The sequence below is a fragment of the Patagioenas fasciata genome, chromosome 21 (assembly GCF_037038585.1).
Source record: "Patagioenas fasciata isolate bPatFas1 chromosome 21, bPatFas1.hap1, whole genome shotgun sequence".
Classification (NCBI taxonomy): Eukaryota; Metazoa; Chordata; class Aves; order Columbiformes; family Columbidae; genus Patagioenas; species Patagioenas fasciata.
This window is the reverse complement of record NC_092540.1, coordinates 4,986,669-5,013,475: the sequence shown is the minus strand read 5'-3', so window position 1 is coordinate 5,013,475 and position 26,807 is coordinate 4,986,669. Positions and strand designations below refer to the sequence as shown.

General features: G+C 56.2%; 2 protein-coding genes across 10 annotated transcripts in view; one reads left to right on the top strand and one right to left on the bottom strand.

Annotated features, from left to right (window-relative positions):
- Positions 1–14,336, top strand: part of PPFIA4 (PTPRF interacting protein alpha 4) — a 60,988-nt gene extending 46,652 nt beyond the window's left edge. For 3 of the 9 annotated variants that reach the window (XM_071817802.1, XM_065854575.2, XM_065854576.2), the window contains 18 exons: positions 237–378; positions 627–832; positions 1,434–1,674; positions 1,862–1,972; positions 2,443–2,576; positions 2,729–2,889; positions 3,460–3,553; positions 3,796–3,877; positions 4,380–4,580; positions 5,736–5,798; positions 6,917–6,943; positions 7,868–8,043; positions 9,341–9,438; positions 10,088–10,263; positions 10,469–10,537; positions 11,340–11,517; positions 12,587–12,678; positions 13,147–14,336. In XM_071817802.1, coding sequence (XP_071673903.1) covers positions 237–378; positions 627–832; positions 1,434–1,674; positions 1,862–1,972; positions 2,443–2,576; positions 2,729–2,889; positions 3,460–3,553; positions 3,796–3,877; positions 4,380–4,580; positions 5,736–5,798; positions 6,917–6,943; positions 7,868–8,043; positions 9,341–9,438; positions 10,088–10,263; positions 10,469–10,537; positions 11,340–11,517; positions 12,587–12,645 — 2,218 coding nt within the window. In that variant the 3' untranslated portion in view covers positions 12,646–12,678; positions 13,147–14,336. The remainder of the gene's footprint in view (positions 1–236; positions 379–626; positions 833–1,433; positions 1,675–1,861; positions 1,973–2,442; positions 2,577–2,728; positions 2,890–3,459; positions 3,554–3,795; positions 3,878–4,379; positions 4,581–5,735; positions 5,799–6,916; positions 6,944–7,867; positions 8,044–9,340; positions 9,439–10,087; positions 10,264–10,468; positions 10,538–11,339; positions 11,518–12,586; positions 12,679–13,146) is intronic. The other 6 variants (XM_065854579.2, XM_065854577.2, XM_071817805.1 and 3 more) reach the window with 4 other exon arrangements.
- Positions 14,337–14,596: 260 nt separating this feature from the next.
- Positions 14,597–20,820, bottom strand: MYOG (myogenin). Its single transcript, XM_065854465.2, has 3 exons — positions 20,247–20,820; positions 16,496–16,577; positions 14,597–15,266 (listed from the first exon to the last, which is right to left on the bottom strand). The coding sequence occupies exons 1-3, from the start codon at positions 20,724–20,726 to the stop codon at positions 15,145–15,147; spliced, it is 684 nt and encodes a 227-aa protein (XP_065710537.1). The 5' UTR covers positions 20,727–20,820; the 3' UTR covers positions 14,597–15,144.
- Between the last annotated feature and the right edge of the window lie 5,987 nt (positions 20,821–26,807).

Genomic DNA, 26,807 nt, shown 5'->3' with positions numbered 1-26,807 from the left:
GAAGATGTCCCTGCTCATGGCAGGGGTGGCACTGGGGAAGCTTGGAATGTCCTTTCCAACCCAAACTATTCTGTGATTCTATGATTATTTCATGCGGGGCAGGCCGGCATCGCTGGGGTGAACATCCCACAGTGGCCTCATCCTCCTCCTCTGTCCAGTGAGCCTGGGCTGCAAGACGAGCATCCTTGCACATCCTTGCATGGAGCAATGTCCAAAACAGAGCTCTTTATCCCCAGGTCACACATGGGCAGCGCCACAGACCTGCGCTTCCCGCTGGGTGCTGTGGTCCATGCCCCCGCTGAGCCCTTTGGGACAGCCCCAGGGCTGCCTCGGGCACAGAAGGGCCGATTTGCCACCCGGCGAGAGGAACCAGCCAAGGTAACCCATCTTTGTTCCATCACGGGGTCATGCTTGGGTTGGTGTCTCCTCCTCCTTTGAATGCTGGTCTCATGTGTCCTCGATTTGGGGCCATGGGGCGGTTTCCTTCACCCGGTGCCTGGGGTGATGGGATAGGAAGGTTTTCCCCCCTGGGATTACATTGAGGTGTGACTGGTGTATGGAGGTCTCCAGTTTGGCTTTTGGAGACATGGGGATGTCGTGTAGAACCAGCGGACTTTGTTCCCCAGGACTGGGAGCAGGCCCAGGCAGGCAGTGTCCTGGCCACGGGGCCTCACGCCTTCGACAGCGACCCCGACATCTCCGATGTGGACGAAGACGACCGCGAAACGCTCTTCAGCTCCATGGATGTGCTCTCTCCTGGTGGGCACTCGGACGCCCAGACATTGGCCATGATGCTCCAGGAGCAGCTGGATGCCATCAACGAAGAGATCAGGTAGCAGCCATGGCCAAAACCTCCCATGCCTTGCTCTGAAATTGCTCGGGGTGGGGGAGAAATTAATCTTCCAGGCTCTTGTGCCCTAAAATTGAGGTCTTGGTCCAGATTCAGCCAGGAATCATAGAATCATTCTGGTTGGAAAAGACCCTCAAGATCATGGAGTCCACCTGTTCCCCCACCCCTGGCACTGCCCCATGTCCCTGAGAACCTCATGTCTGTCTGTCCAGCCCTCCAGGGATGGTGACTCCAGCACTGCCCTGGGCAGCCTGTTCCAATGCCCCACAGCCCTTTGGGGAAGAAATGTTTCCTAACATCCAAAGGAAACTCAGCCCTTCCTGCATGCAGCTCCCTGTCTCTCAGCTGCACCTGTGCTGGCTCACGGAAAGTATCAGAATTAAAGAAAAAAAAGCCTCCCCATGAATATTAAAAGAAATCAGAGTCCCTGTCAGCTCTGGTTGATATGGATCCTGATGGATCTTGCTGCCATTCCTGAAGATGTGGGGTTCGAGTCACAGCACCCAAGGTGCATTTCCACGGGGGAGGGAAGTCCTGCAGCGGGGGGTGTGAGACGAGTCCCTGAGCCCCACCGCTCCCCCAGGATGATCCAGGAGGAGAAGGAATCCACCGAGCTGCGTGCGGAGGAGCTGGAGACGCGCGTGACGAGCGGCAGCATGGAGGGCCTCAACCTCACCCAGCTCTGCAAACGGGCGTCCATCCCCACCTCGCTGACCGCCCTGTCCCTGGCCAGCTCGTCCCCCCCGCTCAGCGGCCGCTCCACCCCCAAGCTCTCGTCCCGCAGCGCCGCTCAGGACCTCGACCGCATGGGCATCATGACGTTGGTGAGGAGGTGGCAGCGATGGGGAGGTTGGATGGGGGGTGTGTGGGTACCTGGGATGGGAGTGATGCCCCGACATCTGCAGGGGGGTGACGTGGAATGGGGGTGCCCGTGTTTGCCTGCTCTGCGGGGGTGTTCTCCATTAACTGCCCCCCTTTCTGTGTCTCTCTCGCTTTCCCCCTTGCAATCAGCCCAGCGACTTGAGGAAGCACCGGAGGAAACTGCTAGTGAGTGGCTCCCATCCCGTTGGGTTTTGTCCAACCCTCCCTTTTCCAGCCTGCTCCTGGCTTTGTCCACACCAGGTCAGGGTGCAGCAGGCGCGGGATGGAGCTGGGGGATCCTGTAAGGTGCTTGGAGCCTGGGGGGCCTGGCAGGACATGGGGAGGTTCAGAAAGCCACTGGGTCCTCAAACCTTGTGCGTCCCCTCCGGCGACAGGGTGGCTTTGGGACATTCCCATCTGTGCTCCTCAGAGCCCTCTGCTGAGGGCCAGCAGCTTCTGTCCCCACCCTCTGACCTGGACCATGGGGCTGCGTCCTCTCTCCTCCTTGTTCCCAGGATCTTGGCCATACGGCCGCATCCTCCCCATCTGCTTGGGCATCTCGAGCCATTGCCAGAGCTCTAGTTCAGGCCAGTCCTGGAGCGTGGCAAAGCCTCAGGGCCCTGGTGGCTCTTTTGGCCATGTCTCCATGGAGCAAGAGAGAGGCAGGCAGCAGGGCAAGGATGGAGCTGGGCTTTGGCCACCCAGCCTCATGGCTTCCCTTGCTTGTTCAGTCGCCTGGAGCTCGGGATGAAAGCCGAGAGGATAAAACCACCATCAAATGCGAGACATCCCCCCCGTCCTCACCCAGGACGTTGCGGCTGGAGAAACTGGGCCACCCTGCGCTAAGTCAGGAGGATGGGAAGAGGTATGTGGAGCATCTTTGGCTCTCACGCCAGTGCCTGCTCTGGTGGTTTGGGGATTTGTGTGGGGCGGTGGGATGGTCTGGGGTTTGCCATGGCTTGCGCGCTGCTCAGGAATAACCTCAAGGCTTTGCTGTTCCTCTCCCTCCGTCCCCAGCTCTCTGGAGGAGCAGACCAGCAACGCCAGCAGCACCAGCCAGGACTCCCTGCACAAGGGCTCCAAGAGGAAGGGGATCAAATCCTCCATCGGGCGCTTGTTCGGGAAAAAAGAGAAGGGTCGCTTGATCCAGCTGAGCAGAGAAGGGGCCACAGGGCAGGGTCCGTGGGCAGCCCCGTTCCTGTGCGCGCCGGGCGGGTGAACCCTGTGGCTGGGCTCTCGGCACTGCCTGCCTTTGGGGTGCTGTTGGGGTGATGGGTGGAGGAGCGGGGACACCCCTGCTGCTTTAGGGGTGTTGAGGCCACTGGCTCTGGGCTCCCTGTGGCTCCAGGGCAGTTGGATCCTGGTCCTTGCAGCCCTTTCTGACCCGAGCATGGTGTCACTCCTAATGCTCTGTGAGAGCTACAGTGACACCCAACACTATGTCCTATATTTAATGTCCCCAAATCTGCTTCCCTCCCCTTCTCAGCTTTGCACAGCCCTTTGGTGGGAGCTGCTCTTTGACCCCTAAATCCATTACTGCTTCAATGTTGAGCATCATGAAACAGGAGGGGGGCAGGCAGGTGTCCCCTTGGGCTTCCCAGGGATGCAGAGGACCCATGGGTTGGAAATGGAGACTGTCACCTCCTGTGCTGCCACTGTGCGTCCCCAACACCCTGGCATGGGATCGGTGCCCACGCTGACCCCGGGGGATGTCACAGTGACATGGGGGTGTCTTCCTTGACCCGCAGTGGTGCTGACCGATGTGGAGGTGGGCATGCAGGACCCTCTGGGACTTGGCAAGCTGGGCGCTCAGGCCGAGAAGGATCGGCGGCTGCGGAAAAAGTGAGTGAACCTCCTTCACTGCCCCAGGAAGAAAATGCCCTGCCGGATGGCCAAGAAGCCATGGCGTGGAACTGGGAAGTGCTGGAGAGACTTCTCATCTTCACCCTCTCTTGAGCCCTGTTGGCTCCTTCATTGCTTTGCTGCCAGCTGGTTCTTACTGCCCAGGGTCTATTCCCCTTCCAGAGCTGTTCCCTTCCCCACAAGCCCCCGATAAATCACTTTTCTGCTTCTGTTCCCTCCAGGCACGAACTCCTGGAAGAGGCTCGGAGGAAAGGATTGCCCTTTGCGCACTGGGATGGCCCCACCGTTGTGTCCTGGCTGGAGGTGAGGCAGAGCGCACCTGTGCATCATCCCAGTGCACTGTCCCCATGCATCGTCCCCGTGCAGTGTCCCTGTGCATCGTCCCAGTTCACCGTCCCTGTGCATCCTCCCCGTGCATCGTCCCCGTGCATCATGCCCATGCACCAAGGGCTTTGCAGTCACCGCTGGTCTGTAGTGTGCTCCACCAGCAGCTGCACAGCACCCTGCAGTCCCACTGTGCACATGGTTCGTGGTTGTAAGGTCCAGGGGAGCAGAGCAGATCCCTCAGATATTCTGTAGAGCTGCAGTTTGAGTAGAGCTTTGAGCTGAAAGGCTTGATGGGTGCATCCATCAGATAGAGGGGTGCTGAGCTGCCCGCAGACTCTGTGCAAGGTGCAAAGAGAAATGGAACCCCATATGGGTGTCCAACTTTGATATTGAGCTTCAAACAGGGTGGCCTTGCTCCTGCCAGAGGAGGATAGGGAAAGTCAACCGGGTATTCACGGGCTTTGCCCTGTTTTGGCAGCTCTGGGTGGGGATGCCGGCCTGGTACGTTGCTGCTTGCCGAGCCAACGTGAAGAGCGGAGCCATCATGTCAGCCCTGTCCGACACTGAGATCCAGCGGGAGATCGGCATCAGCAACGCGCTGCATCGCCTGAAGCTGCGTCTGGCCATCCAGGAGATGGTCTCGCTCACCAGCCCCTCGGCACCACCCACATCACGGACGGTACGTCCCACAAATCCCCTCTTCCCCCAGACAGACCCTCCGTGGGCAGGGGACACATCTTTCCCCCCTTTCCCCGACTCCTTGGGACCACAGTGCTCCATCGGCCACCAGGGATGTGACACAGGCAAGCGAAGCTGTGGAGGGGGTGACATTCGCTCCAACCCATCAAAGCACCAGACACTCGTCCTCAGGCACAAAGATCATTTACAGCCATTGAGTGTGAAGCACTTTCCCATCTTGAGGAACCAGGAAATGCTCTTGGCCCCACACCCAATGGTGTCAGCAAGAGGTGACCCAGCTGAGCAGCCGGCAAAGAGCAAAGCTCAGGGACTGGCTGCCCTGGAGAAGATAAAATCCCACCCAGACAGCACAGGTGTGATTTACAGGACCAGCTCGGTTGTGTACAACCAGTTTGTCCATCATTTCAATACAAACCTTTTCCTGGGACCACATGAAATTCCTGGGGCAAGTCAAAGCAGCTGCAGATCCCAGCTGTGGCCTGGGCCGGGCATGAAATGGACGAAAGGATCATGTCTTGTGCTGGTCCTCAAACCCCCTGAGGGGTTAATGGTGCCCCAGTAATGCCAAGATACATCTGTAGAAATGCAGACAGCAGAAGGAAAGGCCCCAAAGTGTCATGTGTCCCCTCAGATGCCTATCTGGGGTCACAGCTGTCACAGACGAGCCTGCAGGCTCCATGAGACGAAAGGAAATGGCCTCAAGTTTCTCCAGGGGAGGTTGAGGTTGGATCTTGGGAACCATTTCTTCCCCAAAGGGCTGTGGGGCATTGGAACAGGCTGCCCAGGGCAGTGCTGGAGTCACCATCCCTGGAGGGCTGGACAGACGGACATGAGGTTCTCAGGACATGGGACAGGGACAGGGGTGGGTTAATGGTTGGACTCAATGTTCTTGAGGGTCTTTTCCAACCAAAATGATTCTGTGATTCTGTGAGCATAACACCAAAGTATAAAGGCAGACAGAGGTCCTTGCCATGCTCTCCGTGGCCACACAGACAGCCCAGTGTCCCCATGGGAGCAGGTGCCACCAGTCCAAGTTGTAAGGACACTGCGAGATATCCCCAGTCCAGCTCCAAGCTGATCCTAATCCTGCCCTCTGTGCTGGTTCACCCTGACCGCCCTGCTCTTTTCCCTGCAGTCCTCTGGAAACGTCTGGGTCACCCACGAGGAGATGGAGAACATGGCGACTTCCACCAAGACGGTGAGGCTGGCGGGCCCCACCGCACAGCGTATCAGTTACCGAGCTGAGCTCCGGGCGTGCATTAACACACTAAAGCCCGGGAGGGAAGGGGATCTTTGCTGCATCTCATGTGTCAGCTCTTGGCCAGCACCGTGCACCTGTTTAGAAACCATCTTTCAGCCTTTAATATCCCAACAATTTCTAAAAGTGGTTTGAAAACCATCAGATGTGTTTTCCTTTTTCAAACCCCCCTGGGTTTTGCTGGGTTTCTGGAGCAGCTTGTCTGTTGGTTGTGCGTTAGAGGAAAGAAAGGGAAGACAAAACCCAAGAGTGATCTCAGGTAGCTGCATGAGGCTGAGTCCCATGTTGGTTATCCTACACCCAAAGAACCACCATCTCATCTCCCGTTGACCTTAGCGCACACAAATATTGTCCCTAGTATCTGTCCCCACCACTCTGGCTTGGGGTCCCCTGGAGGGATACAGCCCTGCTACCCAAAGCTCTTGCTCCTTTGGAGAGGTGTAGGACCAGCATTTTGGATTTATTGTGTGAATTAGGCATTTTATTGAAGCTTTTTGTCTGCTGGTTAAGTGGCACAGACCTGTAACCAGCACTTGTACCAGGTGGGTGGCTTTGAGGGACAGAGCTCAGCGTTACCACAGGGACGTGACGCTTTCCCTCGGCAGGTTCTGTGAAGTTGAACAAAACCAGCACAGGTTGACAAGGGGAGAAGCAGCTACAAACTGGGCAGATTGGGTTGGGCAGCCCCTCTGGGGGCTGTGACCCACGAGCTGAGGCTTCGGTTTCTCTCTGCACCCGCCTGTCTTTGGGGGACCCAAAAACTACCTGTATTTCCCAGGAAAGACGTACAAGCCCCCGTGTCTACGCCATCTTCAGCCCATGAGAAAAGCCTCAACCTGTATCCTCCTTACTTGACTGAGAGCTGGGGTGAAACCCAGGGCCCAGTGGGGCTGGGGTGTCCCCAGCACCCCGTTAACAAGGCTGAGGTCCCCGAGCCATGGGATGACCCCCAAAGGGTCCAGTGCTTAGCACACATGGCACACGTGTCCACGGTGTGGGGCCGCCGGTACTGACTTTCCCTGTCCTTTCTGTTGACATGCTGCGTGTGTCATGCTTAGGACACAGAGGAGGGCAGCTGGGCACAGGTGAGGTCCCCGTGTCACCCTTTTCCGCGGGCGGTACATGGGGTGGTTGTGGGAGGGAGAGCTGGACATCGCGGGGCGCTGGGACATGAGCTTGGGGCATCAGTGTTCACCGAGTCCTTGTTGGAGCCTGAACCTGCTCTTCTGGGCATCTTTTGAGTACGGGCTGGTCCTCCTGGGACCTTGCACCAAGCAGTGTCCTGCTCTGCTTCAGGCAGAGTGACTTGGTCTGAGATCTCCTCTCCAAGATACAGATCCTGTGGTAAAAACCCCATGAAAGTCCGACCAGCCACCCTTCATGGGACGCGGGTTTCTGGCTGCACACACATTCCATTTTTGCCTCTTTTTTAGCCCCAAGTTCAGGATCTATACCATGAACTGAAAAGGTGGGAGGGAAGAGTCCTGCTTGGATCCATCTCTTGTGATTTTATCACTCTCAAATGTTTTACTTTTCTTCTGGTGGGTTTTATTTCAGTTTTGGACCCACAATCAGCTTGCGGTGAAACTGAATGGATATTTTTCTACCCAAAACTGACCTTTTCATTTCAAAGTCATGAAGCAGATCTTTTGGTGATTTCTAAGCTTCTTAAAAGTCAGTTGGGAAGGCACCAAAACCTATTTCTTCATTTCAGCTTTCATGAATGTGCTTTTCCCAGAAGAAGCTGGTCATAAAGTTGAGCCATCCCATATGCATTTTGGCTAGTGCCTTGTCTCCTTGGGGACATCAGTAGGACGCAGATCATGGCCAACAGGACTCTTCCCTCCAGCTCCTTCAGTACAAACTAGGGTTAAACCTCTCTGGCCCAGTCTTGGTCCTCAGGACAGTGACCCCTGGGCTGCAGCACTGAGCTGTCATCGGTCTCCTGGGAGCCTGCAGCTCCACCAAGCCCTGGTTTCTCCCCAGCTTCTCCATTTGCTTCTCCACAGACACTGGCCTATGGGGACATGAACCATGAGTGGATCGGGAACGAGTGGCTGCCCAGCTTGGGTCTCCCGCAGTATCGCAGCTACTTCATGGAGTGTCTCGTTGATGCACGGATGCTGGACCACCTCACCAAGAAAGATCTCAGAGTGCACTTGAAGATGGTGGACAGCTTCCACCGGTGAGTCCTGTCCTTCGGGAGGTCCCTGGGGTGAAGGTCTGCACATGGAGCAAAGGATGTGGCAATTTGTGGGATTCTCCCCTGTCTTGACCAGTTCTGGTGCTGGAGGATGGCTTTTCTAGGCTCAACTCAGCCACCTGATCTGAGGCAGCTTGTATGGGCAAATGTTCTCCTTCAGCACACTCCCTGCAGAGGAACAAGTCTTCTCCTGGCTGTGGAACAAACCACAGGCAGAAAAAGAGAAATAGGCTTGTTGCAACTGGTCCCCCATGGGCAGGCAGAGCAGATCTGCCAGCAGCCCAGCCTGGAGAAGGCTTGTGCCATCCCAACCACCTTGCCCAAACACCAGCGTCCTCCTCTGCTGCCCACCAGTACTCAGCTCAGCTCAGGAATGGTTGTGGTGGGAATCATGGGCTCATTCCTCTCTCCGGCATGCAGACAGGGAGGGATGCACGGGGAGCAGGTCCTGGCCTGTCTGTTGAGCGGGCAGAGCAGCACCCCAGCCCGTGGGGTTCCACCAGCTACCCCAAACCATGGGGATGGGTCTGTGGTTCCTCCCATCAGCGTGGAGCAGCTCCTGTGGGCTGGTTCCCCCCAGCCACTGAGCTCAAAGTGTCATTGCTTGGATCCCTGTACCCTCGAGCAGGTGGAACAGCATAAAACACAGCTCAGGCTGAGAGAGTTGGGGTGTTCAGCTGGAGAAGAGAAGCTCCAGGGAGACCTTATTGTGGTCTTTCAGTGCTTAAAAGGGGCCCATAAGAAAGATGGGGACAGACTTTTGAGCAGGACCTGTTGTGACAGGGCAAGGAGTGATGATTTTAAACTAAAGGAGGAGACATTCAGGCTGGATATAAGAAATTGTTGGCCCTGAGGGTGGTGAGAGCCTGGCCCAGGTTGGCCAGAGAGGTGGTGGATGAACCATCCCTGGAGACATCCCAGGCCAGGCTGGACGGGGCTCTGAGCAACCTGAGCTGGTGAAGATGTCCCTGTCATGGCAGGGGGGGCACTGGGGGACCTGCGAGGGTCCTTCCAACTCAAACCATTCTGTGGTTCTATGATTCCATGATTCTAAAACTGATGGAGTGGGGAATTACTATGAAAGGGAGGGATGTTCCCTGTTTTCCAGCCAAGATCTCCCCTTTGGGTTGTGTCTGTGCTGACCCAACCCTGCACCAACTCATCCTTTGGGCACATTTGAGCAAGCAGGGAAGTGGGTCCTTCCATGGGTCCCTCCAAGCCACCTGCCCCGCGATGCTGAGCCCTCCAGAGGGTTGGGTGACATCTCGTGTCCTTGCAGCACCAGCCTGCAGTATGGCATCATGTGCCTGAAGAGGCTCAACTACGACCGCAAAGAGCTCGAGAGGAGGCGAGAAGAGACCCAGCACGAAATCAAAGGTCAGCAGCTGCATCCACCATCCAGCTCTGGAAAAGGAGACGAGGAACCTCCCAAGAGATGCCTGGTGATGGTCTCTCTCCTGTCCCTTATTTTTAGCACAGCATTTGCCTGGGGACAAGGATTATTTCTGAGCAACCGTGTCCACAGGGCTGTTCTCCATGGGGAACCTCCTGCAGTATTTCCCCAACAAATTTCTCCAAGTGGCTTTATGCAGCTCACCCCAGCCAGGCATGAGGAGGGAGGATGTCAAGACAGGAGAGATCCCGTCTGAGCATCAGATCATCTTCTCCTGCCCATTTCAGATGCTCAGGACACCCCCCAGCTGGCTCAGCCTTTCTCATTGCCTGTCCTGAGGTTCCCTGCACATCTGACTGCTGCTTAGATTACATCTCATTATTGATAATGCCCCTAATTACACCAGCAGCCGTGGGCTCTTAGGATTAATTTCCACAGTTGTTTTCTGCCTGTTATTTCAGCATTAAGTTTGGTAAATTGAAGTGAGCTGTTCCTGGCGCTTGAGCACTCTGGAAGGAGCATCCCAGGTTCATCCTGGGGCTGTGCAAAAGGGCTTCAGGACATGGTCAGGTCCCCATGCAACCAAGAGCACGGTCTGAGCTGGCTCTGAGACATCCCCTCGCTCTGTTGCAGACGTGTTGGTGTGGACCAACGACCAGGTCATTCACTGGATCCAGTCCATCGGGCTCCGCGAGTACGCGAACAACCTGGTGGAGAGCGGGGTGCACGGGGCACTCCTGGCCCTCGACGAAAACTTCGACCACAACAGCCTGGCGCTCGTCTTGCAAATCCCCACGCAGAACACGCAGGTAAGAGCCGCAGCTCTGGGGATTTTAGAGAGTGGGCAGCGTGGGACACGGCTGCAGTGTGGCCACACCAGCTCAGCTCTGCCTTTCCACACAGAGCACCTAGATGGCTCCTGGGCTTTTTCTCTGGTATTCTCAGGGTTCCCTGGGACGGGGGTTTATGCTGGGAACTTCCCACCAACAGGGAGTGCTCATTTGCTGTTTTCAGGCTCGACAAGTGCTGGAGAGGGAGTTCAACAACCTGCTGGCCTTGGGCACAGATCGGAGGCTGGATGATGTGAGTACCAAACCTCTCCCATGTCCAGATCATGCTGAGCACCTGCTCTTGTGCAAGAAATGGCAGAGATGGGACCTCTGCCCTCTCCCTGCTTGTCCAGGGAGTCAGGTAGTGCCTCACAGACTCTTTAGAGCAGTCAGATGAGCAGTATCAGTGGAATAGGCTAAAACTATTAGACAAGACCCTGAGGAATGTGCTACCAGGCTGTGGAGGCAGGTGAGGTAGAGTCTTGTGCACCATTTCTGCTCCTTGCCAGCTGCCTTCTTATTGTCTTGTAGAGTCACAGATGTTCTGGGCATGATGTATCTGTGGCAGGTGAAGCAGGTGGGTTAGAGATGCCCCATTAAGCAGCCAGAAAGCTGTTTGTATTGAGTCACTAAAGGTGGGAATTCACCTAAATATCTCCTACATATGGCTTTGATCCATGAGATACGATAGCAGAAGTCACCAGGGCTCTCTTCAGGGCACAGAGAGAAGGAGACGCCTCCAGATGCTGTTACCTGGCCAAGGTCAGATGCATCCCTTGGGGTCCTTAGTGGGACTTGTGTGTTGATGTCCCAAGGCATCTGTGCAGGCTGGAGAGAAGAGATAGGTAAGCTGAAAAGGATAAAGCCTGTGTTGGGGGATCCGGAGAAGCCTCCTATGTCCTTGGCCCAGTTTGGTCACACACTTCTGCACTATTGGAGTTGGTCTCTGCGTACGAGCATGCCCTTGGTAGGGTGGAAGCAGTGCTGGCATCTCACAGGAGTAGAAGGTCCTGCAGCCACCGCAGCCAGGCCCGTAACCTGCTCTTCCCTCGCAGGGCGATGACAAGACGTTCCGTCGCACCCCGTCCTGGAGAAAGCGCTTCCGCCCGCGCGACGTTCACAGCATCAACATGCTCAGCGGCTCGGCCGAGACGCTGCCCGCCGGCTTCCGCGTCACCAGCCTGGTGCCCCTGCCCCCTCCGTCCGCCCCCGCCAAGAAGATGCCCCCAGAAGGTGGGTCACAGCCTCGTCCCCAGGGTCCCCTCGCAGTCCTGCTCAGGCCTCCTGGTGTGTATGGGGAATGATGTGCCAGCAGGAGAAGGAGAGTCTTGTTGATCGTGATGCTGAATCCCAGAATGTGAGGGATTGGAAGGGCCCTGGAAAGCCCATCCAGTGCAATCCCCCCATGGAGCAGGAACACCCAGCTGAGGTTCCACAGGAAGGGGTCCAGGCGGGTTTGAATGGCTGCAGAGAAGGAGACTCCACAACCTCCCTGGGCAGCCTGGGCCAGGCTCTGCCACCCTCACCAGGAACAAGTTTATTCTCGTATTTAAGTGGAACCTCCTGTGTTCCAGTTTGTACCCATTGCCCCTTGTCCTGTCACTGGTTGTCACCGAGAAGAGCCTGGCTCCATCCTCCTGACACTCCTCCTTTCCATATTGATCCCCAGGAATGAGTCCCCCCTCAGTCTCCTCTTCTCCAGCTCCAGAGCCCCAGCTCCCTCAGCCTTTCCTCACACGGCAGATGCTCCACTCCCTTCAGCATCTTTGTTCCCCTGCCTGGACTCTCCCCAGCAGTTCCAGGATTCCATGGGATCCTTGAGCTCTTGTCTGCTGTAAATGTTTTTTTCAGGAGGGTATTTCAGACTCTGGTTTGGTGCGTGATTTCTCCCAAATAACAAGTGATAGGATGAGAGGAAACGGCCTCAAGTTGCGCCAGGGGAGGTTGAGGTTGGATCTGGGGAACAATTTCTTCCCCAAAGGGCTGTGGGGCATTGGAACAGGCTGCCCAGGGCAGTGCTGGAGTCACCATCCCTGGAGGGGTTTGAAAGTTCTCCAGAAGTGGCCTCCCCAGGGCAGAGCAGAGAGAGAGGAACAACCTCCCACAAACTGCTGCCCACACTCTTCCTCACATCCCCCAGGTACCATTAGCCCCTTGGCAACGTGAGCACATTGCTGGCTCGTGGCCAACCTGTCATGTGGCTTCGGTGCACAGATGCTGCCTACTGAATGGTCTGGTGGGAAGCTGAGGGTTAATTGGCACAGCCACTAATCGCACACTCTACTCTTTGCCTCATTTCCAGTTGGTGCCTCTGGGTCGCCAAGGCTGGAGACCTCCACGGTCCGGACGTACTCCTGCTGAGGGTCAGTGTGACGGGACCCAGCCCGGCCCTGGGTAAGCGTGAGGACCGAGGTCACGGAGCTGGGTGGGGACCCAGAGCAGAGCACAAGGCCCAGTGTCCTCTACCCAGTGTCCCCCAGGCGGGGTGGCTGCTGTCACCGAGGTTTGCCATGGAGACCTCAGTGGTGGGGGAACATCCTGCTGCTGCCTGGGGCTCACAGGACCCTGAGGTGACACAAGAGGGATGCTCAGCATCCCAACCGTGCACGGTTGGTCCAGCCCCTGGACAGACAGCTCCATTGCGGACCCCAGGATGCCATCCTGGGCAAGGGGTCTCACTGGGGTGAGGGGAGGAGAGTCAAGCACTTCAGGGAGGCTCCCGGGACCCTGCTGTACCCCTGGTCACAGCTCCCCTGTGCCAGGAGGATTCGTTACCAACTCCTTCTGGGTTTGTCGGCTTGCGGGCACATGGGCAGATGAGAGCCCCCATCCTCACATGGACTTTCCCGCTTTGTTTCCCAGCACATCCCTGCTGTCCATCCAGGACAAGAGCCCGCCCAGCGCCAGTTCCTCGGCCCAAACCAACAGACGCTGCTGTGGACCGAAAAGGACACTGTCCCTTCTGCTTGTGCACCCACCGCTTCCCCCAGCTCCCCACAGCTCCCCCCTCTGGCTCGTCTCTCACCTCTCCCCGTGCTGGCCGGGCTATGAATGCGCTCGCTGGGTGTCCCCATGCTGGCAGAAGTGAGGTACAACCCCACGGAGCAGCGCAGACACCCCATAAGTGGGCTGCGATATTTGGAAACCTTCCTCCTGCCTGGTTCACGTCGCCAATGGGGCTGCTGTGCTGACTCGCCCAAGCCCCGGGCATCAGGGACACCACTGCCCGCAGGACGCGGAGCCCAGGAACATTCAGGCTCATGAACATCTTCACGCTGGGGCAAGCCGGGCGAGGAGCTGCCCCCAGGAGGGGCCACGGCCAGTGGTTGGTGCTGCACGGGATGGAGCGGGGACCGGCCACCGTGGGGGCGAGGAGAGCGGCTACCTGCCGAGGGCGCTGCGTTTTGTGGTGCTGCGTTTCGGGGTGCCGCGTTTTGGGGTGCTGCCAGATGCCACGCTGTGGGGAGGCTGCGCCTGCACGGCGGCTCCACGAAGGGCTGGAACCACCTCATACGGTTCAACAGCCAGGACGGTACCTGGCGCCCACGGGACAGGGGACCCTCGTTGGGCGCCCGGGGAGACACGGCGGGGACACCCAGCAGCCCGGGATGTCCCCGTCCCTTCCCTGCGGGTGCAGGGGAGCTGCTCTCCCCTCCTGCCACCGAGCCGCGGGCAGGGATCCATCCAGGAGGCTCTGAACTCTCCCCGTTTCTTCCCCGTAGGGTAGGATCTCCTCGTCTCCTCATGCCACGTTTGCCTTGTGTGGCCCCTATTTCTGATGTGATATTTATTGATGGCTGGAATGACCTTATACTTATCATGTGCTGTCTGGAAGTGCAATATCTGAGAGGCTATACAGTCACGATGTCTTTTCGGTGTATTATTTGCCTAATACAGTATTAAATATTTTTTTAATTTGAAGAGTCAGTGAGCCCTTTATATCGATGCCCTATTTCTTTCGTCATATTATTGGTACTGCATGGACTCCAAACCCTGAATCGGGTCAGGAAAGGATGTATGTGTGTTCCAATAAACAGGATTTTAAAACAGTGCTGGCTTGACCCTTCTTTCTAGAGCCCAAATTAAAAATATAATTAATCTTTAGCTTCCCCAAGAGTTTTTGGGGTACAGGACTGAGCCCTAGTGAAGTCACTGATCTCTGCAGGGCGGATTGAAGTGTGGGACGTCATTTCCCAATGCTGAGTGATGATGGTGCTGAGGTCCAGCTGGATTTTCTGATATGGAGAAATCCCCAACTTGGGAATTAGGAGAAACCTGCACAAAGGGGGACGGCAGGGAAGGGAGCCCCGAGCAGCTCAAACAAATGCCTTTATTTAAAAAAACACAATCCAAATAAGTTAGCAAAAATAATAATTAAGAAAAACAAAAACAAACGGCAACTCCACACAGAGATCAGTGGAAAAGACGGCGCGCAGCCTCCGCGGGGCTCGGCACCCGCGGGACACCAGCCGGAGAGACACGTTGGTCAAAGAGCATCTTGGAAAGGAAAATCAGCAAGCGAACCCAGCACACACATTGGCCCCCAAAAACCGATCGCCCCACACGGGGTGCAGAGCCCGACACTGCGCAGCTGCCCTCGTGGGAACCGGGGCCGCAGCACCCCAAGATCCCACGGCACCCCAAGATCCCACAGCACCCCAAGATCCCACCTCTCCCCATCGGCGTTTCCCAGCTGGGTGAGCGGGAGCGTTTCGCGAGGAGTGGGAATGGAGGTGAGTGGTTCCAGCAGTGTGGTCCACGACGCTGGAGGGGTAAATACGATTTCCAGCGGCTGCACCCTTCCAGCATCTTATTCCCACCCCATCACCAGCTCGAAGAGCTGCCGGGCATTGTGCCGTCTCAGTTTTGAACCCGCTCGTCCTGGAACGTCACGGCCACGTCCTCCACGGCGATGTTCTCCACGATGGAGGAGAGCGAGTGGAGGTTGCGGTCCTCTGCGGCGTCATCGGCCAGGAGGTGATCTGCAGAGAGCAAGGGCATGATGGTCCTGCTGGGGACAGGGACCATGTGCTGGGGACAGGGACCATGTGCTGGAGATGGTGACCATGTACTGGGGACAGGGACCATGTACTGGGGACAGGGACCATGTGCTGGGGATGGTGACCATGTACTGGGGATAGGGACCATGTGCTGGGGACAGGGACCATGTACTGGGGACAGGGACCATGTGCTGGGGATGGTGACCATGTACTGGGGACAGGGACCATGTGCTGGGGATGGGGACCATGTACTGGGGATGGGGACCATGTACTGGGGACAGGGATCATGTAATGGGGACAGGGATCTTGTAATGGAGACAGGGACCATTTACTGGGGATGGGGACCATGTGCTGGGGATGGGGACCATGTACTGGGGACAGGGACCATGTGCTGGGGATGGGGACCATGTGCTGGGCACAGGGATCATGTAATGGAGACAGGCACCATTTACTGGGGGCGGGGACCATGTACTGGGCATGGGGACCATGTGCTGGGGACAGGGACTTTGTGCTAAGCACAGGGAGCATGTGCTGGGGACAGCTTCTGACTCCACGCAGAAGAGACCCCACAATCCCACCACATGGCTGGAGAGACCTGGGGACTCACTCCTGCTCCTGCCCTGAGGGGCTGAGACCTTCGCCTGGAGAGGGCAATGGGGACTGAGACTTTTTGGATGTTTTTTACGTTTCATTCTCTGTTGGCAAATGAGGTTTAAGTTTCTATCTCTGGGGGAAAAAACAGGTGGATTTGGGTTGGAGTGACTGCAATAATGGAAAAAAAACAATCAGCAGCTGCAAAGGCGGCATGGGGAACCCGGGGCAGCGATGGATCGCGATGCTCAGTGATGCTCAGCACCGCTGCGGGCAAAGCCAAGCCAAGGGACAGTGAGGGACAAACCCTTGATGGGGACCAAGCTGCTGCAGACCAGTTCCAGGGCTCATGGAGAACAGATACCACGGGAAAATCAGGCAGCAGGAGAAGCCTGAAGTCCCTGAGCATCCAGCCAAGGAGACACTGGAGGATTTATGAGCTCGTTTCTCTGCAACAGCGGGGTGGGGAGAGGAGGACAAGGCTCCTTTTGTCCTCTACTCTGAGCATCTCCTGCTTGGGGGAGGTTGGCTCAGCGATGCTCTGCCCCAGGACTGCGGTGTCCCCACAGCTGTGTCCCCCCAGAGCCCAGCGAGGGTGCAGAACATGGGGGTGACCTCACCTGCGGGGTTGGTGCCAAACTCCAGCTGGCTGCTCCACTCGGGGCTGCAGGACGAGCTGCCGGACCCGCACTCACCGGCCGCCTGCAAGGAGCCGAGATACGGACTGTGGGTCTCACAGCCCCCAGCCCCACCAAACCCCACCGGCCACCACAGAAACACCCCAGGGGGCCCATCCCCACACCACAATCCCTCTGCAGATGTAGGAACATCCATCCCTATCCACAAAGCTGACAGCATTTGGGGTCCCCATCACACATCAGGAGCAGATGCTTCGTTAACCAGTTTAGCAGGGGCTGTTGTGATGGGACAAGGGGTGATGGTTTTAAGCTAAAGGAGGGAGATTCAGGCTGGACATGAGGAAGAAATTGTTGGCCCTGAGGGTGGTGAGAGCCTGGCCCAGATACCCAGAGAGGTGGTGGGTGAACCATCCCTGGAGACATCCCAGGCCAGGCTGGACGGGGCTCTGAGCAACCTGAGCTGGTGAAGATGTCCCTGCTCATGGCAGGGGGGGCACTGGGGGAGCTGGGAAGGCCCCTCCAACCCCAACTATTCTGTGATTCTATGAACCATAAAGGCTGAAAAAAATCTCAGTTTGGGGCTCTGGACACAGGAGAAACGAAACTGTCCACCCACTGCAGGTAAAAAAACCGCTCAGTGACTCTGAAAAAGGGCCAGAGACAAACAAACGTACATTGGCAGAACAGCTTTTTGTTGAAAATCACCTACTCGGGCTCACAAAACACAACCCAGGGGCTGGACACCCCAGGTCGTCCCAAGGGGATTTCTGGGGAAGCTCTTTTGGCAGTTTGATTTGTGGATTTGGGGCTGAACGGCTATTTCAGAGAAAGGAGCTGACAGCCTGAAAAATGAGAGCGTTACTCAACAAAGCTCAGAATCAACTTCTTTTTGGTCTGTGTATCTTTATTTGGTAAGTGGATGCCAGCCCACATTAAACCCAAAATATGATTTATAGCAGCAACCTCAAGGACCCAGCTATTTGTAGCAGCCTAGAAATGGCACCTTGGGTCTACAAACTTGTAGCTTCACAAGCTAATGCACTAAGAGTTGGATTTATTTCCCACTGAAGTATGGAATTCTTGCAGATAGGATGTTTTTTTTCCCAAAAAATATTGGATTTCGCACTCCATATGTGAACCCCACGGAGAAGGGACAACTCGGAGCAGAAGTGACACAGGAGCTGCCCTGCAATGTTTTGGGCACAGTTGCAGCGACAGCCAACAAATCAGACCTAATCAAACCCAAGTGGATATATTGGATTTACGCCAGGAAGTCCGAAGTCTATATAGGATGGAGTTTAAAAGTCTTTTCAGTCCTTTATTCATGTTGGGCTACAAGAGTATTTTCTGGTTTGGTCCTTCAATCCTTTAGTCTGAAAGGGACTGGTGAATTCCACTTTTCTGTGTCTCTTTTAAAGTCCTTATATCTATATCTATATCTATATCTATATCTATATCTATATCTGTATCTGTATCTGTATCTGTATCTATATCTATATCTATATCTATATCTATATCTATATCTATATCTATATCTATATCTAATCTATATCTATATCTATATCTATATCTATATCTATATCTATATCTATATCTATATCTATATCTATATATCTGTATATCTCTATCTCTATCTCTATCTCTATATCATCTCTACCTCTATTATCTGTATCTATCTCTATCTATCTATCTATCTATCTATCTATCTATCTATCTATCTAGCTCTAGCTCTAGCTCTAGCTCTAGCTCTAGCTCTAGCTCTAGCTCTAGCTCTAGCTCTATCTCTATCATCTCTATCTCTATCTCTATATCTGTCTCGTCTCTACATCATCTATATCATCTATATCATCAGCTATATCTACATCTATGTATATAACCATATAAATATCCACATACATATCCATACCTATATTATCTATATCTACCTGTATGTATCTATATCCATAGACATACCACCTGTATCTACTTCTACACCTACATCTATCTGTATAACCTGTGTCTATATCTGCACCTATACCATCAAGAGCTATACATATACCTACCTCTACATCTGCATCTGTTTGTATCATCTATATCATCTGTATCGATACCATCTATACCAACACCAGCACGTATATCTATACCATATCTATCTATACATTTTGATATCCAAATCATCAGAGCGGCAGGGAAGCGCTTGCCCAGACACTCCCGTGGTGACCTCCCCAATGGTGTTTGCTCAGGGGCTTTGTGGGTTGTGCCACTTTGCAGGGAGAAGCCAGGACTGTGCGTGTCTGTGAGCGGGGGGATTTAATTTTATTTTATATTTTATTCATGTAATCTCCTTATTTTAACTTATTTTTTAAACATAATTTTATGGGGGGGTTTTTTGTTTGTTTTTATCTTGGTTTTGCCCTTATCATCCTTCTCAAGCCTGAGCACACGTGCTGCGCTCACTGCATTTCCAGCACTGGACCACACAGCTCTCACTGCATCCATACATAAATCTATAGATGTATACACAGGGAAAGACGGCTACTGGCCCTGCAGAGCATCACCCCCATAGGGTGTCACCCCCCTAGGGTGCTGCCCCCATAGAGTATCACCCTTATAGGTTATCACTCCCATAGAGCATCACCCCTATAGAATGTCACCCCCACAGGGCATCACCCCCAAAGGGTATCACCCCCATTAGGTATAACCCACATAAAGCATCGCCCCCCATAGGCCATCACCTAGGGCATCACCCCTAGAGACTGTGACCCCCATAAAGCATCATCCCCACAGAGTATCACCCCCCTAAAGCATCACCCCTATAGAGCATCACCCCCAAAGTGCATCACACCCCTATAGAGTGTCACCCCCAAAGGTCATCACCCCCATAGACCATCACCCCCATAGAACATCACCTCCATAGGGCATCACCCTTATAGAGTGTCCCCCCCATAAAGTATCACCCCCAAAGGACATCACCCCCATAGACCACCAGCCCCATAGAGCATCACCCCCAAAGCGCATCACCCCCATAAGGCATCACCCCCAGAAAGTATCACTCCCATAGTGTTTCACCCCTATAGAGCATCACCCCCAAAGCACATCAACCCCATAGACCACCACCCCCATAGGGCATCACCCTTATAAAGTGTCACCCCCATAAAGTATCACCCCAAAAGTCATCATCCCCATGGACCACCACCCCCACAGAACACCACTCCCATAGAGCATCACCCCCATAGACCATCACCTCCATAGGGCACCACCCTTATAGGGTGTCACCCCCATAAAGTATCACCCTCAAGAGTCATCACCCACATAGAGAATCACCCCCATAGACCATCACCCCCATAGGGCACTATCCTTATAAAGTGTCACCCCTATAAAGTATCACCCCAAAAGTCAGCATCCCCATAGACCATCACCCCCACAGACCACCACCCCCATAGAGCATCACCCCCATAGACTATCACCTCCATAGGGCACCACCCTTACAGGGTGTCACCCCCATAAAGTGTCACCCCCATAAACTATCACCGCCAAAAGTCATCACCCCCATAGAGAATCACCCCCATAGACCATCACCCCCACAGGTCACCATCCCCACAGGGCACCACCCTTATAGGGTGTCACCCCCATAAGGTATCACACCCAAAAGTCGAGAATCACTCCCATAGACCATCATCCCCACAGGTCACCATCCCCATGCTGGTGCCCAGCCCAGACTTGGGGACCCCGGGGAACACTTGGGGACACTCACCCCGGGCTGGGGGGCGGTGGGACGAAAGCGCAGGTCCCTCTGCTCCCGCTCCTGCTGGTTGAGGCTGCTGAGCAGGCTCTGCAGGCGCTCGATGTACTGGATGGCGCTGCGCAGGATCTCCACCTTGGGCAGCCGCTGGTTGGGGTTCAGCAGGGTGCTGCGCTTCAGCGCCTCGAAGGCTTCGTTCACCTTCTTCAACCTGCGCTTCTCCCGCAGCGTGGCCGCCCGGCGCCGGTCGATGGACACCGTCTTGCGCTTGCAAACCTTGCACGCCCACGGCAGACACTGCCCGGGACAGTGCTCGGCCAGGGCTGAGTCCTTCTCCTCCAAAGCCACCCTGCCCTCGGGACACAGGGCCACCTCGGGCCGCTCGGGGAACGCCGATGGCTCGTAGCCTTGCAAACGGGAGCCCAGGAAATTTTCCCCATCGTAAAACCGCTGGTCCGGGAAAAAATACGGGTTGGTCTCAAAGAGCTCCATGGGCGCTTGGGCGGCTCGGGGACGTGTGCGCGGCTCGGGGATGGCTGCTCCTTCTCCCCACGCCAACTGTTTGGTGCCATTTAAACCCCGGCGCTGGCATTAAATCACGGAGATAAATATAGAAAACCTAAAGGAAACCTGAGCCCAGCCTAAGCTGCTGCCTCACATCAAAACTTGTCCATCTGATTTCATGTGCTCTCCCCGCGGGGATTACGCTGCCCCAGACCGCGGCCACGCCGGGGGGGTCCGGGGGAGCTGGCACGGTGGGGAGGGCAGCTCGGCCGCCCCGCGAACAAGGGCTTTGTTCGAGCCCAGGGGTGCCAGCGGGGATGGTGGGTGGCTGTCAGTTACCCCCCGCATTCCTGCATCATCTGGTCCCTTCAGTTACAGGCTGGTTGGGGGGAGCCCACACTGGCCTCGTCACTTTGTCACTTTGTGGCTGCTGCCCTTAGACCCTTGCACCCCTGCGCCCTGTTGCCTGATTTTCCTCCACCATGGGCTTCCTGAAGGTCCTTGGTCGAGTCTCTTAACCCAGAGCAGCGCCTTTGGCACAAAATCCACATTTGTAGCATCTCCCCTGCACCAAACCCAAGGGACACCTTCTCCCACGTGTCCCCACTGTTGTCCCACCCCAGCTCATCTCTACTCCGTCTGTACTTGCAGATAAACCAAAGCCCCAACGCTGTCCCGCCGCACGCCTCTCCCAACAAAGACACATCAGTCACCCCTTCCCAATGGGGAAACTGAGGCACAATCACAGGCCGGCATGAGCAGCAGCATGGACGAGACTTTAACCCACCCCAGCCCTTCCCTCCAGACTCCAACTGCTCGACTATGTTACTCCAGCTTTGTCTTTTCTGAAGGGATTATTTCTTTTTCTTTTTTCTATCGGGAATGTCAGAAACCATCTCCCCTCTCCTCCTATTCCTGCTCCAGGCCAGATTCCAGCCGAGGGATCGGTCAGTGGAAAGAATGTCGGCCAAGCGCAAAGCCAACCCTGCCGGGATTTTCCTTCCCCAAATCCCCCCACCCCAGCACATTCCCTGCACCCGCTGCCAGCTCCCTTCCCCACTTTGGGTTGATTTCTAGCCTTTTTGGCACCCACCACCATGCTCTTCTCTCTTTGCCGTGATTTCTTTGGAGCTAAGAGCTTTATAGGGCATCCTCACTCTGATTCCAGCTCTCCCCGGGTCTCAGTCCTGGGATTTGCTCTCTCCACAGTTTTAGAATCTATAAAAAGTCTGCAGTAAGAAAAGCAGGACCCATGGCCCCAGGGTTCACCCTTGGCACAGCCTCTGCGCTCACCAGGGTTAATCAAACCCCCAAAATATGCAAGAAGGAAAGCAATCAGAACACCGCTCGGCCCCTGTGTTAGGTGGAAGCACTAAAAGAGCGAGGAAGAAGCAAGATTTGTCCCTGAGAACTGCCAGCTTCAGGTGTGAAGCCGTTAGGAGGGGATAACCTGAACCCAAGGGCTCCACATCCACTTCACGTCATCACATCCAGCAGTTTGACTCACTCGTGGGGACCTTTCTCGGTGACACTTGCTTGTGGACATGACCCTGGTGAGCCCGAGGTGCAGCCAGGTCCCTGGGCAAGTGATGCCCTGCAGGACCATACAAATGTTTTTTTTTTAACTGCAAGAGGGTGTTTGGAGGATGAGGAACCTGGTGGTGACATAACTGGCTCCACGGGCCATGTGGCAGACCCTGACGAGAGACCGGTCAAACATTTAGCACTTCATAAAACACGGGCAGCATCGTTAGAGCAAGTGGCGGCCGCCCCGGTGGCCTCTCCCTGGGTCGAGGCAGCCCCGATGGGCCACGAAGGCCACTGTGTCCCTGTGGCTGAGCTGGCAGTGGAAGCAGCTCATGGGAACAGGGAGGGAAGGTCACCCAGGACCAGTGCAGGATGGGGACTGGGGAAAGATCCCGCACTGGGGTGGCAGCTCCAGCACTTACATTCACCCCAGTGCTTTTTGGGTGTCCCATCCAGGCTGTCCACACTGTCACCAACACGGGGAGATGAATAATGCTGTGCCAGCCCAGCTGCAGCTCTGCTGCTCCATCAGACCCTCTGCACCGAGGGGCTGACCCCAATCTCAGACACAGTGGGGCGACAGGAGCAGAGGAAACGGCCTCAAGTTGCGCCAGGGGAGGTTGAGGTTGGATGTGGGGAACAATTTCTTCCCCAAAGGGCTGTGGGCATTGGAACAGGCTGCCCAGGGCAGTGCTGGAGTCACCATCCCTGGAGGGGTGGACAGACGGAGATCAGGTTCTCAGGACATGGGGCAGTGCCAGTGGTGGGGAAATGGTTGGACTCGATGATCTTGAGGGTCTTTTCCAACCAAAATGATTCTGTGATTCTATGACACACTCGGGTCCGTGGGTCCATCCTGGCAGGTATCAAATCAGGGATAATGGTAACCACCGCGCAAGCAGCCGTCACTGAGGGATGCCAGTGTCTGGAGAACCAAGGGGCTCCCATCACACCCCGCACTCCTCTGAGCACCCCACTAAGCCGGCTGCTGGGGGACGGCCGAGCAGGGTGGCTTTTCCCGGGTCCCCTGGGTGCCCGCGGCGGCTGCAGGCTGCGCCCCGGGTAATTCGGAGCCGGTGGGGGATTAGGGCTCTGCTGCCGGCTGTCAGGTTAGCGGTGATGGATGGGGGCGGCTGGGAGGAACACAAAGGGACGCTGTGTGAGCGCCGGGCAGAACGTGCTGCGATCCGTCATGGGGTGACCTTCTGGGCTGGCGGAGGCCTCGCGGGGACGGCTCACCCCGTCACAGCCGGCGGGGACGGGCAGCCACGAGGGCCGAGCTAAAAATACCCGTCCATTGAGAAAATCCCAGCCAGGAGGCTTTGTCCTTGCTCCTCTGGGGCAGCTTCCCAAGCTGGTGGCCACATCCACAGTACAGGGTCACGGAGAGGTGCCCTAGGGGCTGCTCCGAATGTTTTGCATTCCCACTCTGGATGATGGTCTTGATTTGCTGAGTTTCAGGGAAGTACATAAGGAGGTTGCAGCCCAGTGCACATCCCCGTCTGGTGCATGAAGCTGCACACACCCAGAGCACGTCCCTGCTCAGTGCTCAGAGCTGCGCACACCCTGTGCGCATCCTTGCTTGGTGCGTGGAGCTGCAAACACGCAGTTCAGATCCCTGCCTGGTGCACAGAGCTGCACTACACGCTGTGCATGTCCCTGCTTGGTACATGGAGCTGCACACACCCCATGCACATGCCTGCTCAGTGCTCAGAGCTGCACACACCTGATGCACATCCCTGTCTGGTGCACAGAGCTGCACACACCCTGTGCACGTCCCTGCTCTGTGCTCAGAGCGGCACACATCCTGTGCACATCCCTGTCTGGTGCACAGAGCTGCACACACCCAGTGCACATCCCTGCTCTGTGCTCAGAGCGGCACACATCCTGTGCACATCCCTGTCTGGTGCACAGAGCTGCACACACCCAGTGCACATCCCTGCTCTGTGCTCAGAGCGGCACACATCCTGTGCACATCCCTGTCTGGTGCACAGAGCTGCACACACCCAGTGCACATCCCTGCTCTGTGCTCAGAGCGGCACACATCCTGTGCACATCCCTGTCTCCTGTGCGGAGCTGCACACACCCTGTGCACGTCCCTGCTCTGTGCTCAGAGCGGCACAGTCCACACTCTGGAGCAGCGATGGCAGGGGTGGTGTCAGCTGGCTCCTTCATTGGAAAGGGCAGAAAAAGCAGCAGGTTTTAGGGGCTGGTGATGCAAGCTGCGTGGTGGAGGCAGCATCTACAGCCTCAGCGTACAGCACCATCCCACTGATGGGGAGAGATCAGGGGTGGCCAGGATCCAGTAGAGCCCATTCTGCTGCGATTTCAGTGAAAGGAGTCCCACCAAAATGCCATTTCCAATGGGACCCACCTTCCCGTCCCCCGCAGGCACCCCACCACCCCACATCCCCTCTGGCTCTCCAGGCTGGCCGACATCCCTTCCTGCCGCCGTGACAAGTCGTAACATATTTAGGAGCAGCTGCAGGCGGTGGGGAGATGCTTGGCCCTCTCCCCGCTCCCGGCCCAGGAATGCAGAGCAGAGCTCTCCTCCGACACCCGGGATTTCCGACGTGCCTGCTCAATGGAGATTTGGGATGGCGACAGCTGCTTGGCTGCGATGGGGCCATGGCAGAACCTGCCCCTTCAACCCCATCCACACTAGTAAGTACCTCACACAGCCACCTCTCAGCCTGCTGGGGATTGGAACTGGTTTTAGGTCCAGCAATGGGGACGGTGTCCTGCTGTCTGTCCCTGGCTGGACAGGAGCAGATGTGGCTGGACCAGCTGACAGCACCTTCCTCACCCAAATGTGCCAGCTCTCCCAGTTTGGGTTCATTGGTGGGTTGGGAGGGTGTTGGGATGGGGCTGCTCATGCCCCTGCAGCACTGTGTCCCCATGGGGCTCAGCATCCTTGGTCCCCACCTTGCCTCTCATCCACACAACCCCAGGTTTGACCTTAGTTTCCCTCATCAGGAAACCAGGCATAATGATGGCGGTATAATGTCCTGCTGGACAAAGGTTGTATTTTGATATTAACTATATTTACAAGGATGAGCATCAACAGGTTAAGCTGGTGGTTGAGCAGCCCCCAGTTCGCTGGGTCTCAGTGTAAGGACAATAGTGGGCGTCCCAACACACCAATCCGCCACATCCCGGTTCAAGCATATTAACGGCACCCTGACCCACAGGCTATTGCCACCACCATGTGTGCCGTGACACACCATGTACCGGGACCCCAGTCTGGGGACCAAACCAGGTGCCCCAACACACCAGCCTGCTGGCTCCCAGTCTGGGGACCATACTGGGTGCCATGACCCCCCTGCTTGCCTACAGTCATTGCGGGATGCTCTGCCAGCACTAAACCTCATTTCTCCCCCACTGTGACCTCCCTCACCCCATGACCCAGACATGGCCCTTCCCCTTCCCTCCACAGCCCCAAACTGCAGCTGGAGGAGGGACTGACCCAGCAGGACCCTCACCAGCAAACCCCACAGGGGACTCCCCCATTCGGAGTCCCCCCATGCCAGGGACATCCTCGACACTCCATCCCCTGCACAGTGGCATCGGCCAGGCTGTCCCCACATGTGTCACAGAGGGACCGGGGCAGACTCGGGTTGTCAACAAGGGTCTGTTTTCCCTGGGATGGGAGAGTCTGGCTGGGGTGAGCGAGGGGACAGGTGGGTGTTTGGAGGAAGCCCCATGGATGCCAGGGATTCTGCAGTGACATATGGTGGCTATCCGACCCCCTGAGACGGACAGCTGGCTGGGCCAGAGGGATGGCGCAAGGCCCAGGGATGGGACCTGGGGACAGCAGAGTCCCTTGGCAGGGGACAGCCCTGAGATGGGACCCCTGGAGCCACATGGGGATGGTGGAAGGGCCAGGAGGGAGTGAGTGGCTGCAAGCTGGGGGTGACCATCGTCTTGTCCCTATGGTGGGCATGGTCCCGCTGCACCCCATGGCCCAAGCCAGGGCTGGTGCTTTGGGATGAGGTTCTGGTGAACAGAAGGAAAAAGGAGCTGGTGACGCTGCCGTGGGGCTTTCAGGGCAGAAACTGGTGACTCCTGCATTTTTCTGTCCCCGCCCCATGGGACAGCAAATGTTGGGACAAGAAAGGGTGACCCCCCTACGTAAGACATGCTGTGGTAGGGAGGGTCGTGGAGATTTTGTGGCTTTGGGGTGGGATGCCCAAGGAGAGGAGGGACAGCAGACCCTCCCTGTGACATACCAGCAGTGTCCCCAAGGAGGGACACCCAGCCCATCCGGAGGGGCCTCACCCTGCAGATTCCCAGCGCAAGGAGCGGCTGTGGGCTCAGCCCAGGCTGGGTTTCCCCATTGCTGGGGTGTTCAGCCCGATGTGGGGGTCGTGCTTCAGCAACGCCCGACTCCCACTCACATGCTCAGCTGTCGGTCGCTCTGGCACGTGCTGTCGGGACCGGTCGAGTGGCTGGAGGACAATCCTGACCCCGCAGCGGTGACACCAGGGTCCGGGTGCTGCACCCATGGGGGTCCCTGGGCCACCCACTGTGGGGGTGTCCTGC

Coding starts and splice junctions, on each gene's coding strand:
- MYOG (XM_065854465.2), bottom strand. CDS start 20,726: ATGGAGCTCTTTGAGACCAACCCGTATTTTTTCCCGGACCAGCGGTTT. Junction 16,578..20,246: donor CCACCGCCCCCCAGCCCGGG/GTGAGTGTCCCC, acceptor GGCTCCTTGCAG/GCGGCCGGTGAGTGCGGGTC. Junction 15,267..16,495: donor GTTTGGCACCAACCCCGCAG/GTGAGGTCACCC, acceptor TGCTCTCTGCAG/ATCACCTCCTGGCCGATGAC.